Source organism: Micromesistius poutassou (genome assembly GCF_964030765.1).
Source record: "Micromesistius poutassou genome assembly, chromosome: 9".
NCBI lineage: Eukaryota > Metazoa > Chordata > Actinopteri > Gadiformes > Gadidae > Micromesistius > Micromesistius poutassou.
In genome coordinates, this window is record NC_140279.1 from 4,789,072 (window position 1) to 4,808,961 (window position 19,890).

General features: G+C 43.6%; 1 protein-coding gene across 1 annotated transcript in view; it reads right to left on the bottom strand.

The window, feature by feature from the left end:
- The window catches only part of naaladl2 (N-acetylated alpha-linked acidic dipeptidase like 2), a gene marked incomplete at its 5' end in the record, with an annotated part of 152,218 nt that overhangs the window by 25,504 nt on the left and 106,824 nt on the right, over positions 1-19,890 (bottom strand). The window contains one exon of the mRNA XM_084473538.1: positions 5,341-5,430. Coding sequence (XP_084329664.1) covers positions 5,341-5,430 — 90 coding nt within the window. The remainder of the gene's footprint in view (positions 1-5,340; positions 5,431-19,890) is intronic.

Sequence of the window (19,890 nt, forward strand, 5' to 3'; positions counted from 1 at the left end):
CCATTGAGGTATGAATGTATGTATGTAAGTAGTGCATGAGTGATGGGCAAATCTATTCCAAGTGGAGAGAGCTGTAGCCTGAAATATGTTTCAATCTATATTAGGAACAAATTAATGCTCTAAGTGATCAATTGAAAGTATATAAAACGTGGATGTGTGTGTGCATTTGTGCATTTGTGTTTGGGACATTATGCATAAATAATTTATTTGATTTGATCTATGCACAAATGCATCCTCACCATTATATGAAAATGATTGATCATTGTCATATTTAATAGAACAACAATGGACAATCAGAGTACAAGGTAAAAAATACTTAATAATCTTGAAAACCTTTTGCTATACTACAAATATTCAACTGTACCGGCAAACTGCCCAAATGATCACATTATTGATGGAAGAACATTTATTTCCCCTCTTTTCAAAAGGCAATATCTGGGAGGTCTGTTTGTATGATCCCTTCCTCTTAGCTCTTGGATGTTGCTGGCCGGGGAACGGAGCACAGTCACAGGCCAAGAGCAACACAATCATTAGGACCCTGATGGATGATGGAGGGGCTAAACCAGGCCCCTGGACGCAGAGGAGTAGGGCGGGAGAAAGACATTTGATGTGGAAGAGAGATGGGGGAGGACGAGCATGATAGAGAGAGAGAGAGAGCGAGAGAGAGAGAGAGTGAGAGAGAGAGATACAGATAGGTAGAGAGATAGGAGGGAGAGAGAGAGATACAGATAGAGAGATACAGATAGAGAGCGAGCGAGAGAAAGAGAAAGAGGGAAAGGGAGAGGGAGGGGGGGGGGGGGGGGTGCATGGCTCCAGCGGGAGAGGAACAGCAGGACTGAAGCGATGGTGCAGATGGAGGAGGCGGCTGGAGGTTCCAGACAGGTGAGGGTAGAAGAAATATGGAAGAGAGGGGATTGAAGGAAGAGAGGACAGGGAGAAAAGGGGGGTGGGGGGGGGTGGTAGTGGGGTGGGTTTGAAAGGGGAAGAGAGAGGGGGGGGGGGGGGGGTGATGAAGAGAGACAGGCGCGCAGGGCGGGCACGGGAAGCGCGGCGGCGGCGTCTAACAAATGACCCGCTCCTCCATTACAAAGGCTGTCAACCTGCACACCTCTTGTCACGTCTCATGCTCACGCACGTCGCTCTTCCTCCCCGGTTCCTCCCTTCCGCCCACACACAGGCGCGCGCGCGCACACACACACTCAGACACACACACACACACACTCACACACACACACACACACACACACTCACACTCACACACACACACACACACACACAAAGTCAGACAAATACACTCTGGAACTCTACCTCCTGTTACCCGTTGATAAAGTAGATTGTCACCATGGCGACGCGGGACCAACTGCCTTCACAGTCGGCACGACAACGACATCATAGCAACTCTGGAGGGAAGGGTGTCACAGGTAGAATGGACTTGGCGGCTGTCAGCCCCAAGCGTTACTTATTAAGGTGCACAAGTGTGTGTGTGTGTGTGTGTGTCTGTGTGGTGGGGTGGGGGGGGGGGGGGTTGCATTGTAAACTAGGCCATAAACACTGGGCGAATGAGTGAATGAATGACTGGCTGCGGAGATAAAGTGCAGGGAAGCGATGCCGCATCTGTCTTCTATGCCTCAACCAACACACACGCACGCACACGCACACACACACACACACACACACACACACACAGAAAGACAATTTCTGGTCCTCTCAGACTCACACTGTTTGCTCCAAAAGAGTAGCCAGTCAGGAACGGGTTGAAAATGTATAAATTAATAATTACAAAATAAACCTTGACCTATTTCCAGGTTGGCTCTTCCATCAACTATCAGTGTATAACATATATACTTACCTTCTCTACACCTCTATCGAACAGAAAACATATATATATATATATAAACTATAAAATATATAAATTAAGTGGAAAAATGTATTTACTGCAATAAAAGCCATCAGTTAGGTCCTAAATAAAAAAATATCTGGGATCACTATGAATTATTTACATTGTTGGTAACAAACTAATATTTTGACAAAAAAATACATCATATACTATTATGCAAAGAGCAAAAGGATAAGGGGAAAACAAGAACCAAATATGGATTGCAAAGTAAAATATTAGCATGAAACATTTTGAAAATAGTTTCTGGATCAAACAGTATTGTTACTTGTACAGTTCTGATATCATACAATTGTTGAGAAGGGTATTTGCACACTATCAGACAGCATTTGAGTATTGAGCACTATCAGACAGCATTTGATCCCCTCACTACCGAAACACATTTCTCCATCTCTTACTTTGTACGTCGGGTTAACACTCCCTGGAGAGAGAAGAAAAGGCCAAAGACGAGAAGAACACCACCAGGAGAAGAACTATACATTATTTTCATAATAGCCTAAGGAAACCCCTCTCAACATTAAACATGGAAACGGATATTGCTCCCTTGGAAGTTCCTCCCTCTCCCTTGGCCACTATCTGCACATTAAAATCATTCTTTCCAGGGCGTTCTCCATGGTGAGATGAGAATGCATGGGACCGGGGTTACATCTACACACCGCGCCTGCCTGAGCCCGCTCACTGCCTTGCAAATGTAGCTTCTTAAAACTTGCAGAAAACTGTCGTCAAAAATACAGACAGACAGGTATACAGACAGGGACAGACAGGGAAACTGCAGACAGACACCGCGCCAGAGACAGAGAAAGGGAGACCAGCAGAAGCCATTCCGACTGACCTGAGATAAATATTTATGAACCGGACTACGACCCCAGAACGCTAAGTGTCTGACCTACATGTTCAAGGGGATGTGGAGACAGCGGTGAGCTGCATTAACTACGCAGAGAGTTGCCATCTGCTTGAACCATATGAAAAGCTTTTTGATGAGAGGCCTTCACTGTTTACGCCATGTTCACCCTCCGAGGTTTTAACGGCAGGAGGAACGGTCACTGATATTTAGGAGACGCTTCGTGGCTCTTTAGACCCAAACACTGAGAAATGTCTAACTCATCCAAACTCAAGTAAAGGCAAAGCTTCTATGTTGGCTAGAAATAATAAATGCACTTTCTGTATTTTCATTCTGCCCTTTCTGTTCTCGTTGAACTGCATTGCTTCTTTCATCCTATAAGCATAGCTGTCAATCAATACAATGCAGACTTCCCCATCTAAAAAACTGTGTACACTGACAGTGTAAGAGTAAAGAGAGTAAAATATATAAATATCTCCTTAGGATGAGATAGATGATTTGGCATCTGGCCTATGTATTTAAAGGGGACATATTATGAAAACACTTTTCCTGGGATTTGGGGCGTTGTTTTGGGTCTCTGGTGTTGCCACACGCAAACAACAACAACAACTTTGAAATAAGTCCGTACATGCTTTTTTGAGTGAGATATGCATTTCTGAAAGTACCCCGCCTACAGTTACCAAACGAGCGAGTCAGTTTCGACCACCCACTTCCCCATCCCCCGCCAATCGGAGAATAGGTACGATTTTGTGGACCACTCTGATGGGTGTGTATGAGGAAAAGGAGAATATACTATTTGTTTTATATTGGAATTAATAATGAATTGAAGTAAAAAATCCAAATCCAATAACAAAAAGCTCTAATTTTAAGTTATATTGAGCTCAGGACATTGGGTCTAATTTTCTTCACTTCACAGATTGTAGACTATATAATAATCCTCTTGTGTAGTGTGGTCCTAAAATATGTGTGCAGTTGCGAAAACGATGCAACTATAATATAACGATATAATAAATCAGACCGGGTTGAACAGGCTTATATAAACTTGAAAGCGTTGCTACTAGAAAGCCACAGGGCAGTGAAGAGTCTCACCAAGATGGAAGGAGGAAGAGAAGAGAGGTAGATGCAAGACAAAGAAGAGGGAGATGAAGAAGAAGAAAAAGGGGGTGCAGGGTAGAGACCGTAGATAAAAGTATCCAGGGAGTACAATGCGAGTTAGATGGAAAAAAAAGTGAAAGCATGAATAAATGGAAGAGAAATAAAGCAGAGATAAGGCAAAACGGGGGCTTGTCTTTGCCATCTGGCTCCAAAAACCTCCGGAACTTCAACACATCTACTCTTGTCCCCTCCTTTCCAACTGTGTCCAAATCCACATTTGACAAATGGATGCGCATAACCCAGTACTAGTCCTGGGTCCCCTGAGCTCAGACACTAACAATACACACTTACTCCTCTGAGAGAGAGAGAGAGAGAGAGAGAGAGAGAGAGGGAGAGAGAGTGAGAGCCTGAGAAAGAGCGAGATTGGAGAGAGAGAGAAAGAGAGACAGAGACAGAGAGTGAGAGAGAGCGAGAGCGTTAGAAAGAGAGCGAGAGAGATAAAGTAAGCGAGAGAGATAAAGTAAGGGAGAGAGTGAGAGCGTAAGAGAGAGAGAGAGAGAGAGAGAGAGAGGGGGGGGGGAGAGAGGGAGAGAGAAGTTAGATAGAAAATAAGACTTGGGAAATGCAGCTAGAAAGTTGTACTTTGAACAAAAATAGACGAAGTCACAGTCTGTGTGCCCTAGTTAATGAGGCTTTACTTCTGTGTCAATGGATGTCCTCAGTGTGTCCTCTTACCAATGTCCCCTCACCTCTCACCTCTGTCTCTCCAGGTCCTCCTTTGTAATAAGGTCTCCTTATTTCCAGGGGCCCCAATGTTTATAAATGGTGCATTCAAAATAATTGCCACCAGGGACCGTCCCTATCTCACAGGTTCACATCTCCTGTTGAAAACGACTTTCAAAGTGTGTAGCAATTAAAACAATTTAATTTGAAATAGAGGAAGCCATAACTTCCATTCTGATGGCTTTTCTCTGAGATGTTTTTGCCTACCTAGAGGTCCCTCCACTCTAACTGGATGGTCTCACAAAGCTATTCTTTTGCATTCACCATGTGTAACCCTTTTATATCTGAGGAATGCAGCTCTTTGAAAACTCTGATCCATGCAAACATTGCATGAAACCTTGTGGTACACACAGCCTCACCTCCGAGACAGATTTGAATATATATCTAAAATGAAGAAAGTAGCAAGGATGATTAAAATAATGATGAAGGCAAGAAATATAGAGAAATAGTATGCCAATACAGCAGGGTAATAAGTGGATAGTCAGAGTTCTGTTTTTAATTGAATAATTTACATTTATTTTATAATTGATCTTTTTGGAGTTACATCTCAGAATTAAAATTGAAGCGATTGATGATTTTGTCGATTAGGGAGATTCAAATCAGCAAATATAACATGTAAAGAACAGCCTGTCTTTGAGTTAAGTCAGTGGGGCATGCAGGTAGGCATCTGTCTGCCTATATAACATAGTTGTGGCATGTTGGTGGGAATGGTCTATCAGGACTCTACCTTGGCGATGGTTTCATGGAACTTGTACAGCGGGTCAAGGGTTTCAGGAGGCTCAACGGCAAACTGGACCTCTGACAGATAGGTGGTGGTCTGGAGAGAGAGACAGAGGAGAGGGGGAGTGAGAGACAGAGAGTAGTTGAGCAATAGACTAGGATCTTGTTAGACATCAACCCAAACATATATGAGCACACAAAGACAAAAACAACAAAGAAAATCAGGTTAACAAAGACATGATTTAATGGGACTTTCTTGCTCTGTTCTAGGGCCTTGTCGGCACATTACTATTGTTGTTATCGCTTACATCCCGAACAGAATGATCACTGCTTGGTCAGCTGTTGGCAATTAGATGGCTAACTTCGACGGGGATGGAAACGCATCGATTTCCACAAAGACAATATACACGCGTTGAAGCAGTGTCCTTTTGCCTAGACCAGCTGAATCCAACCTTACATTTGATTTGCCTATCTTTGGCAACAAACTTCTGCGAGCAGTGAACGTAACCCACCCTCTGCATGGATACACAAAATGCATTTCCATTTCCTAATGAAAAAATGTATGAGAAATGCTCAAATGATCCACAGGGATACAATACATACCCTTAAACACAGGTTTCATTCAAACAACCTCACAACAGGTGAAATTGGGACATACGTGATAATTGTGTTTGATGAACTGTGTTAGAAATGGATTAACATCATTTACCAGTATTTAGTTTTGAAGATCCAATCAAGCTTACTATTCAAATATAGTTGTGTTGACAACTTTCATGTTTGAACTTGGAAAAACTCATCTGTAATCAGTTTGTTTTGAATAAGGTTAGGATCACAACGTCTCAAATCTAATATCTTCCAGTTGATCAAACATACCAACAGAATCCTCTCCTCAAACCATTGGTTTGGTTTTAATTACACAAATCCTGAATACTAATTAACGTCAGCAGCTTTTTAATAAAATATAATAATGTCTTTAGCAAACCGGTAGGAAACACTTAATAGAAAATCAATGAGTGCGTGAAAGGTTTCTGGGAAGTCTGTCAATTTGTGCATATAAGGCTTCAGAGCCAAGTTTCTTACACACACACACACACACACACACACACATATACACATACACACACACACACACACACACACACACACACACACACACACACACACACACACACACACACACACACACACACACACACACACACGTTTGTAGTGGCAATCAGCCATGCTGGAGCCAATCAATTAACCACGTTCTTATTTAATAATTAATGGTTGGGGTGCGCCAACTACGTTTGCTGGCCAGCAGTAACTCAAATGTCTCAAATTCAAACAACTCGTCAAAACGCTATTTTTACTCCAACAAACGTTTGCAAATAAATAATTCTGACTCATCTGAATAAATCCAAAGGATTTAAATGAATAAATTAAGCAGAAGAACAAAATATATAAGAAATGAGGCACACATATCAGGGAACTAACTTGATATTCAGGTGCAGGGCACATTGTGGTATACATTAATAACATTTGAATTAATTCACACATTAGTTCTACTTAGGCAGGCAGGAAAATGTAGAGCAGGATTTGGAGTACTGTATCACTACAATTGTGATTTCATACACACACACACACACACACACACACACACACACACACACACACACACACACACACACACACACACACACACACACACACACACACACACACACACACACACACACACACATATCCCCCTCCCACACATTGATTAATGATGTATTTATTTATTTAATATTGGCACATCAGGAGTTCCATATAGCCTGGAGCAGTGACATATGCAGACTTGTACATTTCCACATTTCCCAGCTTACTGATCTATCTGTGTGCACCATGCATGCAGGAAAGATAGTGGTTTCAAACACACACACCACGCCCCTCTCCTCCTCATGAGCAGGTGGGTCCAGATGTGCGGCGGGTGGTCGGAGGTAAACCCTAGGGTAAGCACCGCGCCCCAGCTACTCAGAGCTCAGACAACGTTATTATTTAAATCCCTGAGATGATAGCGTCAAACAAAGGCGAGATCAAAGACACCCGATGCTCCTTGGCTTTTTAAATTCAGAGCCCTCTCCCTTTCTAGCTGTCATGAACATTTTGCCTCGCCTGCCTCTGGAAATAACTTTTCCTCTCTCTCGTCTCATGCCTCAACTTACCTTTTGCTGACACTTTCCGGAACTGTGTGGTTGACCGTTCAATTAGTCCTCTGTTGAAGAAGACCCTAAGTCAAATCTTTTCTTATCATCTCACTTGAACGTGGGTACTTTTTTTTATTTGAAAGTGTGATGGTATGCCATTATCTTCTGTGTTTCATGTGAATCTACGTACTGCCTCATCACAGGCCAAATGTTACAATCAATTCAATTCCCAGAATGTGTCGACTCCAACGCACTAACTTTGTTAATAAAGACAGCTCTCTCTCGAATTGTGTGGTCCTAGTGTAGTAACTGGAATCGGGCCTTTTTGCATATGCATAATGTGTGTCTGCTGAACCTCTGCTCGTATTGGGAAAGAAAAGCCTCGCTCCTCGACATGGGTCCTTCACAAATAGTAGCATAATCAAATGAGATCAGAGGTGTAGCTGCATTGTTCCTAAGTCAGCCATCATCCCTCCGGGCGTCTCTCTCTTCACACAGGATGAAAAGATTTTTGGATTAAGCTTTATCTTTCCACCATGTGCCCCTGCAGAGTCCCACAAGGTGGCATTTAAAAACAGGCGTGCAATGGCTCAAACAAACAACAGAGCAAATTATTGATATAAAAAACAAAACATAAAATTTCTTGGTGATTAAACTCTCTCTGTCTGGTCTAGTAGTACACATTATACTGGCACATCTTTGGTTTAGATCAAAGTTTTGAATACGCGTTTTTCACCTTGGATTCAAGGTGTTTGTATTAAAACTTTTGGAGAGTGTCAGATGCTTGGGCGTATTAGTTTCCTAGTGCCGGTAAAATCTGATTAAAAATCAATTAAAGGAAGTTATGGCAGAGGATAAAGTTGTGCAATTTTAGTTCTAAGCAACTAATGGCAAGGACACCGAGAGCCGTACAAATATATACAGCCTTCCTTCCTAACACACGCAAGCGCATGCACGCATGCACGCACGCACGCACGCACGCACGCACGCACGCACGCACGCACGCACGCACGCATGAGCAGGAATAGAAAGGTTCACACACTCACACAAGGATGAACAAACACACAGACACACATCTGAACAAAAGGGTACACACACACACACACACACACACACACACACACAGACAACACAACACAAACACTGCAAACGTACACACACACACACACACACAGTATTACACCAGACACAGTGATGTGAGAATCACAGGGCGCAGTATCCAGGATATTGGAATGTTGTTATCAGTGGCAGCTTGTCGATTGGACCCCTGGCATGATGAGCAATGAATAGTGTCTGCGGGTCTCTGGTGTCACCATGGGCAACCAAAGCATGCACCCCGATGGCAGGGGGCTTCATGAATATTCACTGAGCGGGTGGGGAGATGGACCCGGCTGCGGTGGCGGTGTGGGTGGGAAGGACACGGAGGTCAATCACTTGAAATAAGAACATGGTAATGAACGTTATTGTATACACACCTGAAAGACCGGGGTCTACGAAGCACGACCCCGTCCCCACCCCCGACCCCACCCACCCCATCACCCTCCCATGCTGGACCACGGGGACCACACACAAACCGACCACAGAGTGCACTGCTTAGCGATTGGCCCCATCAGGGGCCAATCAGAACCTCCATGGTACGCATCACACAGCCCAGCCAGGGCAGAAGCCACCCCACAACAGCTGGGGAGGCTTCTGCCCCCCCTCCCGGGTGGATCCCACTATAAGCCCTGAGAGAGCAGCCCGTCATGCCCACAAGGCTGCCACCCGAGCGGGGAGAGACAGGAGCCCGGGCTGGCGAGAGACCCAGAGCTCCCATCCCAAACCTCCGGAACAGCGCGCAGCCGCGCCGCTGAGCTCTCCCCGTGCGCACCGCCGGGTCAGAGCCAATCCCAGAGCACCAGCTAAACCCAATGATGTGCGGCCCCTGGCACACCAGAAAGACACCATCAGAGGGGGGCACACTTTCATACCGGAAGCATTTTGTTTAGCAGGGAACATTGTTGTTGCTGGCAATCCTCGGCCATATTGAGAGGATTAAATAGAGGTGCAGTGCTGTCAATTCCTAAATCAATGTAAATATACCGTAAGCTGTGGTTTGTTTTCCCACGTTTTGCTTCGGGAATGCTGTGGAAGTCTCGAACACAAAAATGACTCCCTGTAAAATAGAGAAATAATTTCATGATTAATTACTAAACAATGACCAAAAAAAACATTACTTTCAATACAATCCGGGAAAGCATCAGCTATCTGTCTGATGGCGATTTATCTCTGGGTAGAACGATCAGTATTACTGGGGTTCAGCCAGATAACGGATGTCTGGGCCAAGACCTGCGCCTCTGCGCACCGGACATTGTTTACAGTCAGATTAGCACCTCTGAGAAGGAGTTGATAGACACTGTCCACAATGGCATGGTTTCACAAGTAGCCAGCTTACACGGTAAGCTGTGATTGTTTCACTTCACACTGACTATTTGCCCAGATGCAACCAAAGCCTGAGCAAACAAGATTGGTCAAAAACAACAAACCAAAACCAGAATGCCTCCGATACAAAATATTGTCCCGTTGCTTACAGATTCTTCATTCATATGCAGATATCTGTTTATAGCCATATAACTTTCCAATGCCATATGCTCCCAAAATGGCAGTGGCCATTGCAATGTGGTATTGCAATGTACAAGCTTTATATGAAATCTTATGATCTGAACTCATTCATTGAAATGATCATGTTGAAATGATTCCATATTATAATCGAAGAGGAAGGGCTGCTCACGCATTGACCAACTACCTTCAAGCATGTGATCCTTGCAGATCTTATGAAATAAGTCTTTCTCCCATTCTAATGGGCTCTCTTCCAGCAGCGACCTATACATGGGACATTTATAAATGACTAAGGTTAGCAGCGAAAGGTTTGTGGCTCTATGAAAGGACATGATGTGGCGGCAGTAGCTCATGAGGAAGAGCGGGGTTGGCTGGTAACTGCAAGGTTGCTAGTCCGATCCCCGGCTCCTCCTAGCTGTGTGTCGAGGTGTCCCTGAGCAATGCCCCTAACCCTAACTGCGGTCAGATGTGTGAATGTGTGCATGAATGGGTGAATGCCAATAACATAAGGGAATATTGTAAAGCGCTTTGGGTGGCCACTGGTTACAAAAAGCACTATATAAATGCAGACCATTTACCATGGTAGTGGTGGGATGAAAATGTATGAGAAGAGAGCCCCGGAAGAGTGGAAGGTGGACAGTCTGGTGGTTTGGAGCAGGTCAATACACCTTCCCCAGCAATCTAACCATGTTCAACCCCATCAATAATAAAACCATGTTCGGTTACCACGGAGGATATTCAGCTTGAGCCCACGACGTGTTACATCATCAAGATCTCGCACAGGCGCAGGAAAAATGTGAGGCGGAATAAGTGGTTAATAAACGCACTACAAAATGGTAACAAGAGTGACAGTTTGCCGTGGTGAAAAAACAAAATCTTCTAAAAATACAAGGACTTTATGTGCATGCGGTGGAGAAGCACAGTGAGAGTGTTCCCAATTACTGGGCCAGAGCGGCTTGCCCCCTCCGGTGCCGGCGCCAGCAGCCAGAGACGACCGTTAGATGGCCTCGTCGTGACTGGCACGAGCTTGCTCTCTGGCTCAGCGCTACATGCTAGTGTACTATGAGACCTGGATACAGGAGGGAGACAGCCTGAAAAGAGCAACTGATTAGCCAGATAAATGAGACAAAGATGGGTAGCCCCCCGGCACAGACACACACACACATGCTTGCACACACAGACACACACACACTGAGCGCGCATACACACACACACAAACACACACACACACACACACTCAACACGCACGCACGCACACACACACACACAGGCTTGCGCTCACACATGCACACTGAACACACACACACACACACACAAAAGAAAAAAACACACACACACACACACACGACTACTTCCAACACAGTGTAGCAGTTTGGCGCAGGTAAAGATGAAGAGAAGAGAAGACCAGGTGTCTTTGTGTGGGTTAGCATTGCATCATAGTAGAGGAATACAAACCTAAGCAGAAAATTGGAGAATAATAATATCTCGGGCCCCAATATACATACATGTTAATCAGTTAGGCATGCATCCTTGATCCGTGAAGATACCTAACCCCTACTTGCTCATCAATGACAAAATCAATGGCAACAAAAATAACAACAAGAAATACTGTATGCCACTTTGGATAGTAGTGCCAGCCAAATCATGTCAAAAAGTTATATTCGTAGAGTGAGTGTGTTGAGATTACAAATATCTGAATTTGAAGAATTGCACAGTGAATTCATTGTTGCTATGTATCTATAAATATTTTCTCTTGATGTGATTTTTTTTTTTTTCAATCCAACAAATGGTCAACACCGATTTTGGCTACGTCCAAACAAACACAAACTGATAATAAATAAATAAATAAAATACGTATACAAAAGACATTCGTTTATTGCTACGTGCAAGCATCTTTGACCCGTTCCGCTTCGACATCGCTGTGAGCAGATATGAGCAGATATGAGCAGATATCCCCTGTCTCATTAAGACACATGCAACGCGTACATGGCCCATGAGTCACAGAGCCTGGGACACCTTCGCCGATCATTACGCAAGCAGCAGGAGAGAGGAGTAGGAGTGTGCGGAGACCGGCCTGAATGTGTCACAAGCCAGGGGGAAACAAAGGGGAGCGTGGAAACCGTGTGTCAGAGGACTGATGACGCCAGACTGACGCACGTCCCAGTCAAATATTCCTCCACAATCCGCATCTATCCCCTCCCCGCAAAGTAAAGACGTTAACCTTGATGCCCTCGATCCGTTACACATCTCCCTCTGCCTCTGGCCTTTCTTCAACTCGTGGTGGCGCCCACATCTCCCTCTCTGCATCTCCCTCCACCCCGACCACATTAGTCTCTTTGCTTCCTTTAATCTCCGCCCTCTTCCCTAGGCGCCCTCCGCTCAGTCTATAACCCGCCCGCCCTCACCAGCCCTGAGGCGGCCTTCTGTCTCCCCATCATTAATCCTGCTGCGGGCTACCCCCACCCTTTCTTCCTCTGAGGTGCACAGCACCACTGGGTGTCACTCGGGGAGAAGGAGAGGAGACTCGGTCGGCGTCGCCCCGCTCCGCTCTCACTTGAGCTCGGAGCGCTTTCACCTGCGGATGCGATGGCGCCGACGCGTAGCCGTCGCTGCTACCTGATGCGAATGGGTAGCGGTATGGCTACCACACACAGGGCTTGATTCAATTTGATTGATACATGATTAAAAAAAAACAAATAAATACAAAAGGGTGTGTCCGTGTTTTCACCTCTGTCCTTGTGTGAGATTGTGTGGATGTATACCAGTGTTTTTTTTGTTCTGAATCCCAACAGTATCGTCAAAGACAACCGACACAGTGTGTGCACAGTAAATCATTCGCTAGGTCGCTGTGCCCTTAAGACCGGCAGGGCCCACGAGTAGGTCCAGGCCGACTACTGTAGGGCAGACGTTGATTACAGCATGACTCTAACAAGAGACAGATGCAAGTGGCAGCGTTCGCTCATCTCACAGTGTGGCGGCATAACCAGGAGCCTCTTCCATGGCAACCGACACTGTACAGCTGCTATGCTGGATGGATGTGTGATTGAGGACCTCCTCCATGGTTACCAATGTCATTAGTCTTCATGCTAGATCGTTGCAGGGTCTCTAGCCATAGTGGCAGCAAAACAAACAGGAACAGCATGGGAAAATAAAAGCATAATGCCTCCGCTTTTTTGTTATTATAATTATTATAATTATGGACTCCGGTTATACATCTGCCTCTATTGTTTCCACCACAACATCTAAGCTTGGCGAACAGAGTATATTAAAAGGGCGGATTAAATTATCCTACAACTCCACATTGATCCCATTAAATGTATTCTAAATTATACAATTATTATCGAAAATTATCTAAAATAAACAAAATACGGACACTATGTTGTTCAGGAGTGTTAATCATTGGTCCGGTCAAGAAAATCAAAATTAGACTTTAGATGAACTAAAACGCGTACTCCAAACTACCTCGTCAAGCGGACGTCGTCAACAAGAAGCTAACACAATCAATTCAAAGTAAAATCAGCACTATAAGACCAAATATGGTCCTCAGGAAGAAGAGACGCTGGTGAGCCCTCTTGACCAGGAGGTGTTGAAGTGTTGAGGTGTTGAGGACCACGAGAGACCCTCTTAGTCCTGGACACACAGGAACTGAATGTGGCGACACGTCAACCTCTGTCGTGGTGATATGGATGTGTGCGTGCAATTTGTCTTCCTGTAGTCTAATTTATCCATACATTCCACATTGGTTTATTTACCTGGGTTAGGTGGTCATTTAGTTTAGAAACAGTTGAACAAGGATTTTGATATATTCCGTGAATATAGAATGTGGAACTTGGCCAAAACGTGTGTGTGCACTGTGCACATGCCCCCTCAGTTTGTGTGTATTTGACCTTTAGCGACACTGAATCAAATCAAGCATAAAACAGGCTTGAATGTGACAATGTGTAGGATTTCCGCCTCTGTTCAGCTAGTTGCTAACATTTACCCAGAAGAATAAGACAAAGAGCAGCATTGCAACCCCTTTTTTCTCTGAACATGGCGGGCCATGTTCAGAGAACTATGCAATGCTGCCCACTTGCTGTGTTGCCAGCACTCACTCAATAACAACCAGCGGCCCAAGCCCAACGACTAGAGTTGTTTCAAAACTTTGTGAAACCTCTCAAATTTGCCACAGTATAACCTGGTTCAACCCCTCGTCTTTCCTTTGCTCTCTTATACATTCACCAAGGTATTTTCGGAGCTGAAGGCACTGGGCATGTAGTTAGCTCCACCAAAGCAAGAGTACCACTAGTTGCAGAGTATGCTAATGTACGTCTTTTTATACTCAGCTACACAGGGAACGCTCTGCCCCTGGAGTAACGAGTAAGTAAACAAAAGGCTTTACTCCAGCCTGGAGTAGAACTTCTAAATTCAATATATCAGGTATAGGGCAAGGTGACCAGATTTCTGAGACAAAATTTTCGGTTCAGAGGCGTAAAAACCTCCAAAACATGTAGTGTTTTTGTCTTTGAAAAACTAAAACGGGGACACTGCCCTTACCATTCATAAAGCAGTTTCTCTCACCCTATTTCTCCTACATTGCAAATTAATTGATAAACAATTAGTTATTTTTCTCTGATCAAAGTAGCTGAGATCAAGAACATCCATAAAATCAGCTAAAATAAACAGGGATCAGCGAGACACTTCACCCAAACTAAGGCCTCCTCCTTACACCATATGATTTTCACAAGATTTGGGGAAGACTTTTAAATGGAAAATGCCACAGTTCATGTTGAATGACAACTTGAGGGTATACGGTTTTAGAAAATATATGGTTTTAAGTTGGTTGAATCAGTTTTCCCTTAATGTGAGTGAAATACCAACCATCCCTAACTTGAAATAATTAAATTAAAAATCAAAAATTACAAATGAAGGCCAAAATACCTTAGACCTGATTTACCTAACCCAATGTATTGTATGTATGCATGGGCAGCACATTAATGAGGAGGGTGGGACATGTCTCATGCCATACACCGATTTATCTTTAGACAGACTTTTTGGATTGTCTGTGCCGTTAAAATAGCATTTATAATCGTATACTAGTTTAACGGCACAGACAATCCAAAAAGCCAGTCAAAACTAGATGGAAAATGTGTGTAGTTCAAAACGTGACACAGCTTTTACTTCTTCACCACCTACAGAGTTTGTTATGTACGATCATTCATAAACCCCATGTTATTTCCCATAGACATTTGACCGAGGGAACCAGAGCCTCGGAGGCGGGACTTATTCTTCAGAGGTCTATGTCATTTACATGTAAAAGTGGGTGTGACCCACCAACTGGCTGAATGCCATGAATGCCATGAAAGAAACGCATATGTGTAGCCGTTTCTCGCGAAGGGAAAATATTCTACCGCGCAGCTATTCCACCAATCAAAATACCAGAAATATGGGCATTCTAGAGGGGAATTCTGCTCTGAGCAGAGCTTGTTCAGGCTTGCTTTAGCCTGTGTGAGTAGTAGGGTGCGCAACTATACGTGTCGTTTGGTCAACATTTTCGTTTTTTCATTTTTTCCTTTATTCCAATTTCGGATCTTTCAGTCACAGTAAAAACCGGGGACATTTCTGGGGACAGCAGTAGCCAGGGACAAGTTACTGAAAACGGGGACTGTCCCCGGGAACCGGGGACGTCTGGTCACCCTAGTGTAGGGTAAAATATAACTCATGGGATTGTTGCTATTTGTAGATAGATGTACTACAGATAAAAAATAAACTAAAATAATAAATATATTTGTAAATCGTACACATTTTAAATCAAACCACCTCGGACGTTTAAATCAGTTTTATCTCAAATCTGACAGTTACAAAATATTGACAAAGGCCCATCCTAGCATTTCCCAGCCTAGAGACTGAGTCCAATGAGATTGATGAAAATGACAAAAACTGATGGACACCATTAGTTAGACGTCGTACGTTGTACTTTACGTGCAATACACAGTGGAACCAACAGTGGAACCACAGCTCAACAAGCCTGAGTATAGTTGTAGCTATAATGTACGATAGCCTGCTTGTGCATGAGGGCCCTCTCTGCAGTCGTTTTGCAGGCTTCAGTGTCTTTGTACCCTGAGTGACACAAACAGTCTCAAGTCTGCAAGCACACAGGTCAACACAATGTAACCTTAACCCCAATAACGTCTGGGTTGCATCCGCAAACAACCCACTTCCACTGAGGTTCAAGCATTGATGAGTGCAAGAGGTTAATAGCACCCTTTCTGAATGAAATCGTCCCACTCCTTCTGTGTGAGGAGTAAGTGTTAGGAGTACACCGGAGGAGGACACCGACTGGAACTGTGATGAAATGTCAATCTGTGATCTAAACCTAACTGTCATTGGGTATCATTGGTCAGATGTGATGATAGGCATTACAAAATAGACTATAGGTACTCAAATTATACTGGGAAGATTTATTTATTTGTGCTACCAGAGAACAGCCTATTCTATTATAATTATTGTTTAATTCAGTGATGATCAGAATCAGAATCCTTTTATTTGTCATTGTACAGTGTACAACGAGATTGTAGCAGCATCCAAGTATACACACAACATATATATAAAGAATATATATAAAAAAACATTTTTTATATATAAATATATATATATTTATATATTTATATATATATATATATTTTTTATATATATAAAAAAGAGTAAAAAGCACAAGGCAGTAGTGTGTGTGTGTGTGTGTGTGTGTGTGTGTGTGTGTGTGTGTGTCTGTCAGTGCCTGTATGTGTTCAGTGCAGTGATGGCTTGTGGAAAGAAACAGTTTCTGCACCAGAAAAAAAACACTTTTGGTGCACCACAGTGAATGTGCGTGTTAACCATACATTTATCCACGTTAAATCTTTCTCATGAACGTTGGTGAATACACTGTAGGAAGCAGCAGAGGCTGGGAAATGGTGTGTGCTATGTAAGAAATGAGAGCGCATGAATACATTCTAATTAAATGAGAGTCGCAAAGTGTTACTTTTGGATACTGCCTAGTAGTTTCCTTATTCTTTACATTCTGGCCACCCGGGGGAGATACAGCTTTGGCTCTCTTTTTGATAATGCTGTACATTGTACTCCACTTGCATCCAACTTCTGCAATTCAAGCACTGGTCAGCTACTCAATATCTTCTATTGAACCTGCGGTGCTATAGCAACCACTGAAGCATAACTCTGTGTTCAAATGGTTTTCTCCAGAGGCACAGAAAAAAGGGTCTATATGTCTATTGCTTAACTCACAGCAGAGTCAAACTGAAATATGTTGAAACCAGTTGTAATGTAATTTTTTTTTGTTAAATAGAGAACCATGCAGCTCCTCTTCTTGTTAAGCACCTTTTGGAGGATAGCACAAATGCATCCCAAATTACCTCCTTCTTCACAGAGGTCTCATCCTATGGCACTATATAGGAACCGAGGGGGTAACTCAGAAAACAAATTAAATACCGGTTTCATTAAGATAGTCCAAGTGTACCTATAGCAACATAATGAGGTAACCATACATAAATAATGCTAGTCTTGAAAGGTAAAGGAAGCCTGGCCATCTCTGAAGTGTAGTGTTCCAGCTGCTCTTCGCTTAAATATTGAACCCCTTTGCCCTGGAAAATCTAAGCTTGTACTGATTAAACATATTTCCGACGTTATCGTTCTTTTCCATTGGCATTGGTCACCTAGGGAACACAAAGGCTTAACACGAAGACTGAATACCAATGAACTGAGGTGAAATACAATGGACAAGCGTTCAGTAAAATAAATATACACATGGAAAGGTCCCAAGATGGTACAAAATAATATAAGATGTTTGGATGTGCACTGCTGGGTCAAGAGTAAGGAATTCAAAGTTGAACCCCATCACCAAGGCGCTGCGTAGACAAAGTTAGAAGTCAAAACTCAAACTAAAGGTAAAGAAACTAGAAGGAGACAACTCTGGGAAGTCACAGAGAGGAATCACTTTGTAGGAGCCACAGAGGTTAGTGGCTCAAAGACAAATGAAGGTGCACCCGTCCACCATATCAAGGGCTCTGTATAGGCCCTGGTCTTTATAGGGGGACGTCAGGAAAAAAAAATCATAACTCAAGATGAATCGTGTCAAGGCACTGCGGAGAGGTTTTGGTCTGATGAAACCAAGATAGAGAAATAATTCAAAGTCCCGCTGTGTGTGCGTGAAACAAACCTAAAGCCGCCAACGGCTCGGGGAACGACATGGTTCCCAGTGACCTCATGGCAGCGGCGGGCTCATGCTGTGTGGATTCTTTTCATCACCGGGCTCTGGGGTATCTTGTTAACACTGGAAGAAGCATCAAAAGATGGAGTGAAACCACACAGAGAGACACTGCCAGAGACAGTATTTGGTCCGCTTGCCACACCGGAGTGTGGTCAAATGTTACTTAACTTTGCAGCAGGGACAATGATCCCAAGTACAAGGGCCAAGGCAATACATGAGTGGTTTAAAAGGTCCAGTGTGTAGATTGTAGTCGTATCTATTTGAACAGACTTGGCAGGAATGGAATACAACATTCATAAGTATGTATTAATTAGTGTATCATCCAATACAATTTTAAATAGTTGTGTTTTGGTTAGTTTGACCCCTTTATATTTACATGGGGAGCGGGTCCTCCATGGTGTACCGCCATGTTTCTATAGTGGACAAACGGCTCTAGAGAGAACGTGTTTAAAAGTGTTAAAAGTGTTTTGAGCTAAGAATCATAGTAATGAGCAGGGTGTGGTAACTCCATGGCCATGACCTATTTCTGATTCTGTTTTAGTACCGTAGTTGTGACGGAGCCTCACAATGAGCAATGTTTTATATGAAACGCGCCAAACACCGTGGCGGTATACTATGGATGCAAGAAGCTTAACCCTGTCGCAAGCAGACATCAGAACAAACCATTGGCCAGGAGATCAACACGTCTTCACGCACACGTGGCATTTGTGTCCTAGAACCTTTCTAGGAAGGCAGACATAAACCGCTGCACAGACGGAGCGCCACACATCCACACACACCCTGGTGTTATATATAAGCGTCCTAGAAGCTTAACCCTCTCTTGGATGCAGACATCAAGTAAGATACTGGAGGGGATTATGATATGTTGGTGTGTACTCTTTAATACATCCATGTTTACATGACTTTAGTTTTTGAGTTGGTTTCTAGGCTCTCACTACAGATTGAATAACTAAATGCAATTCATTAATAGTTCAAAGAACCACTCATGGTTCTCTCTCATTCATCACTTGGCTAGCCGATGCTGTAGTAGACGAGAACATCCTTTTGAAAGCACTGACTGGCACATTACACAATACAGGCAAGTGCAGATCACCGCTAGTGGCCGCCTCCAATGTACACACTGCACCTCTAACCACAAAAAAAAGGTTCTGCACAATTAAGTTCCTAATCCCACAATTGTTGGAACTGTACTGAACCTCCTGCAGAGAACAGGCCAGGACAAAGAGGGATTCATATATACTGTATATATATAATGAAAGAAAAACCAACATAATAACTAATCATTGAATGTGTCTTGGGGTAGTAAATTTTTTCCTAAAACACATAAAAGGATAGATTATTTTAGCGATAGCCCAGATTGAACACATTAAGGGAGTGGTGAAGGGGTGGCCGTTTTCCTGCCATTGTTTCCCAGAAACCATGGCAACCCATCGGACATTTGACTGCTCGGGCATCACTATAGGTCTGGGTGTGTAAGTGTATGAGTGTGTCCGTGCGTAGAGCAGAGCTAGTGAGCGGAGCGGAGTGCGAGCGAGGAGCGGAGCGGATG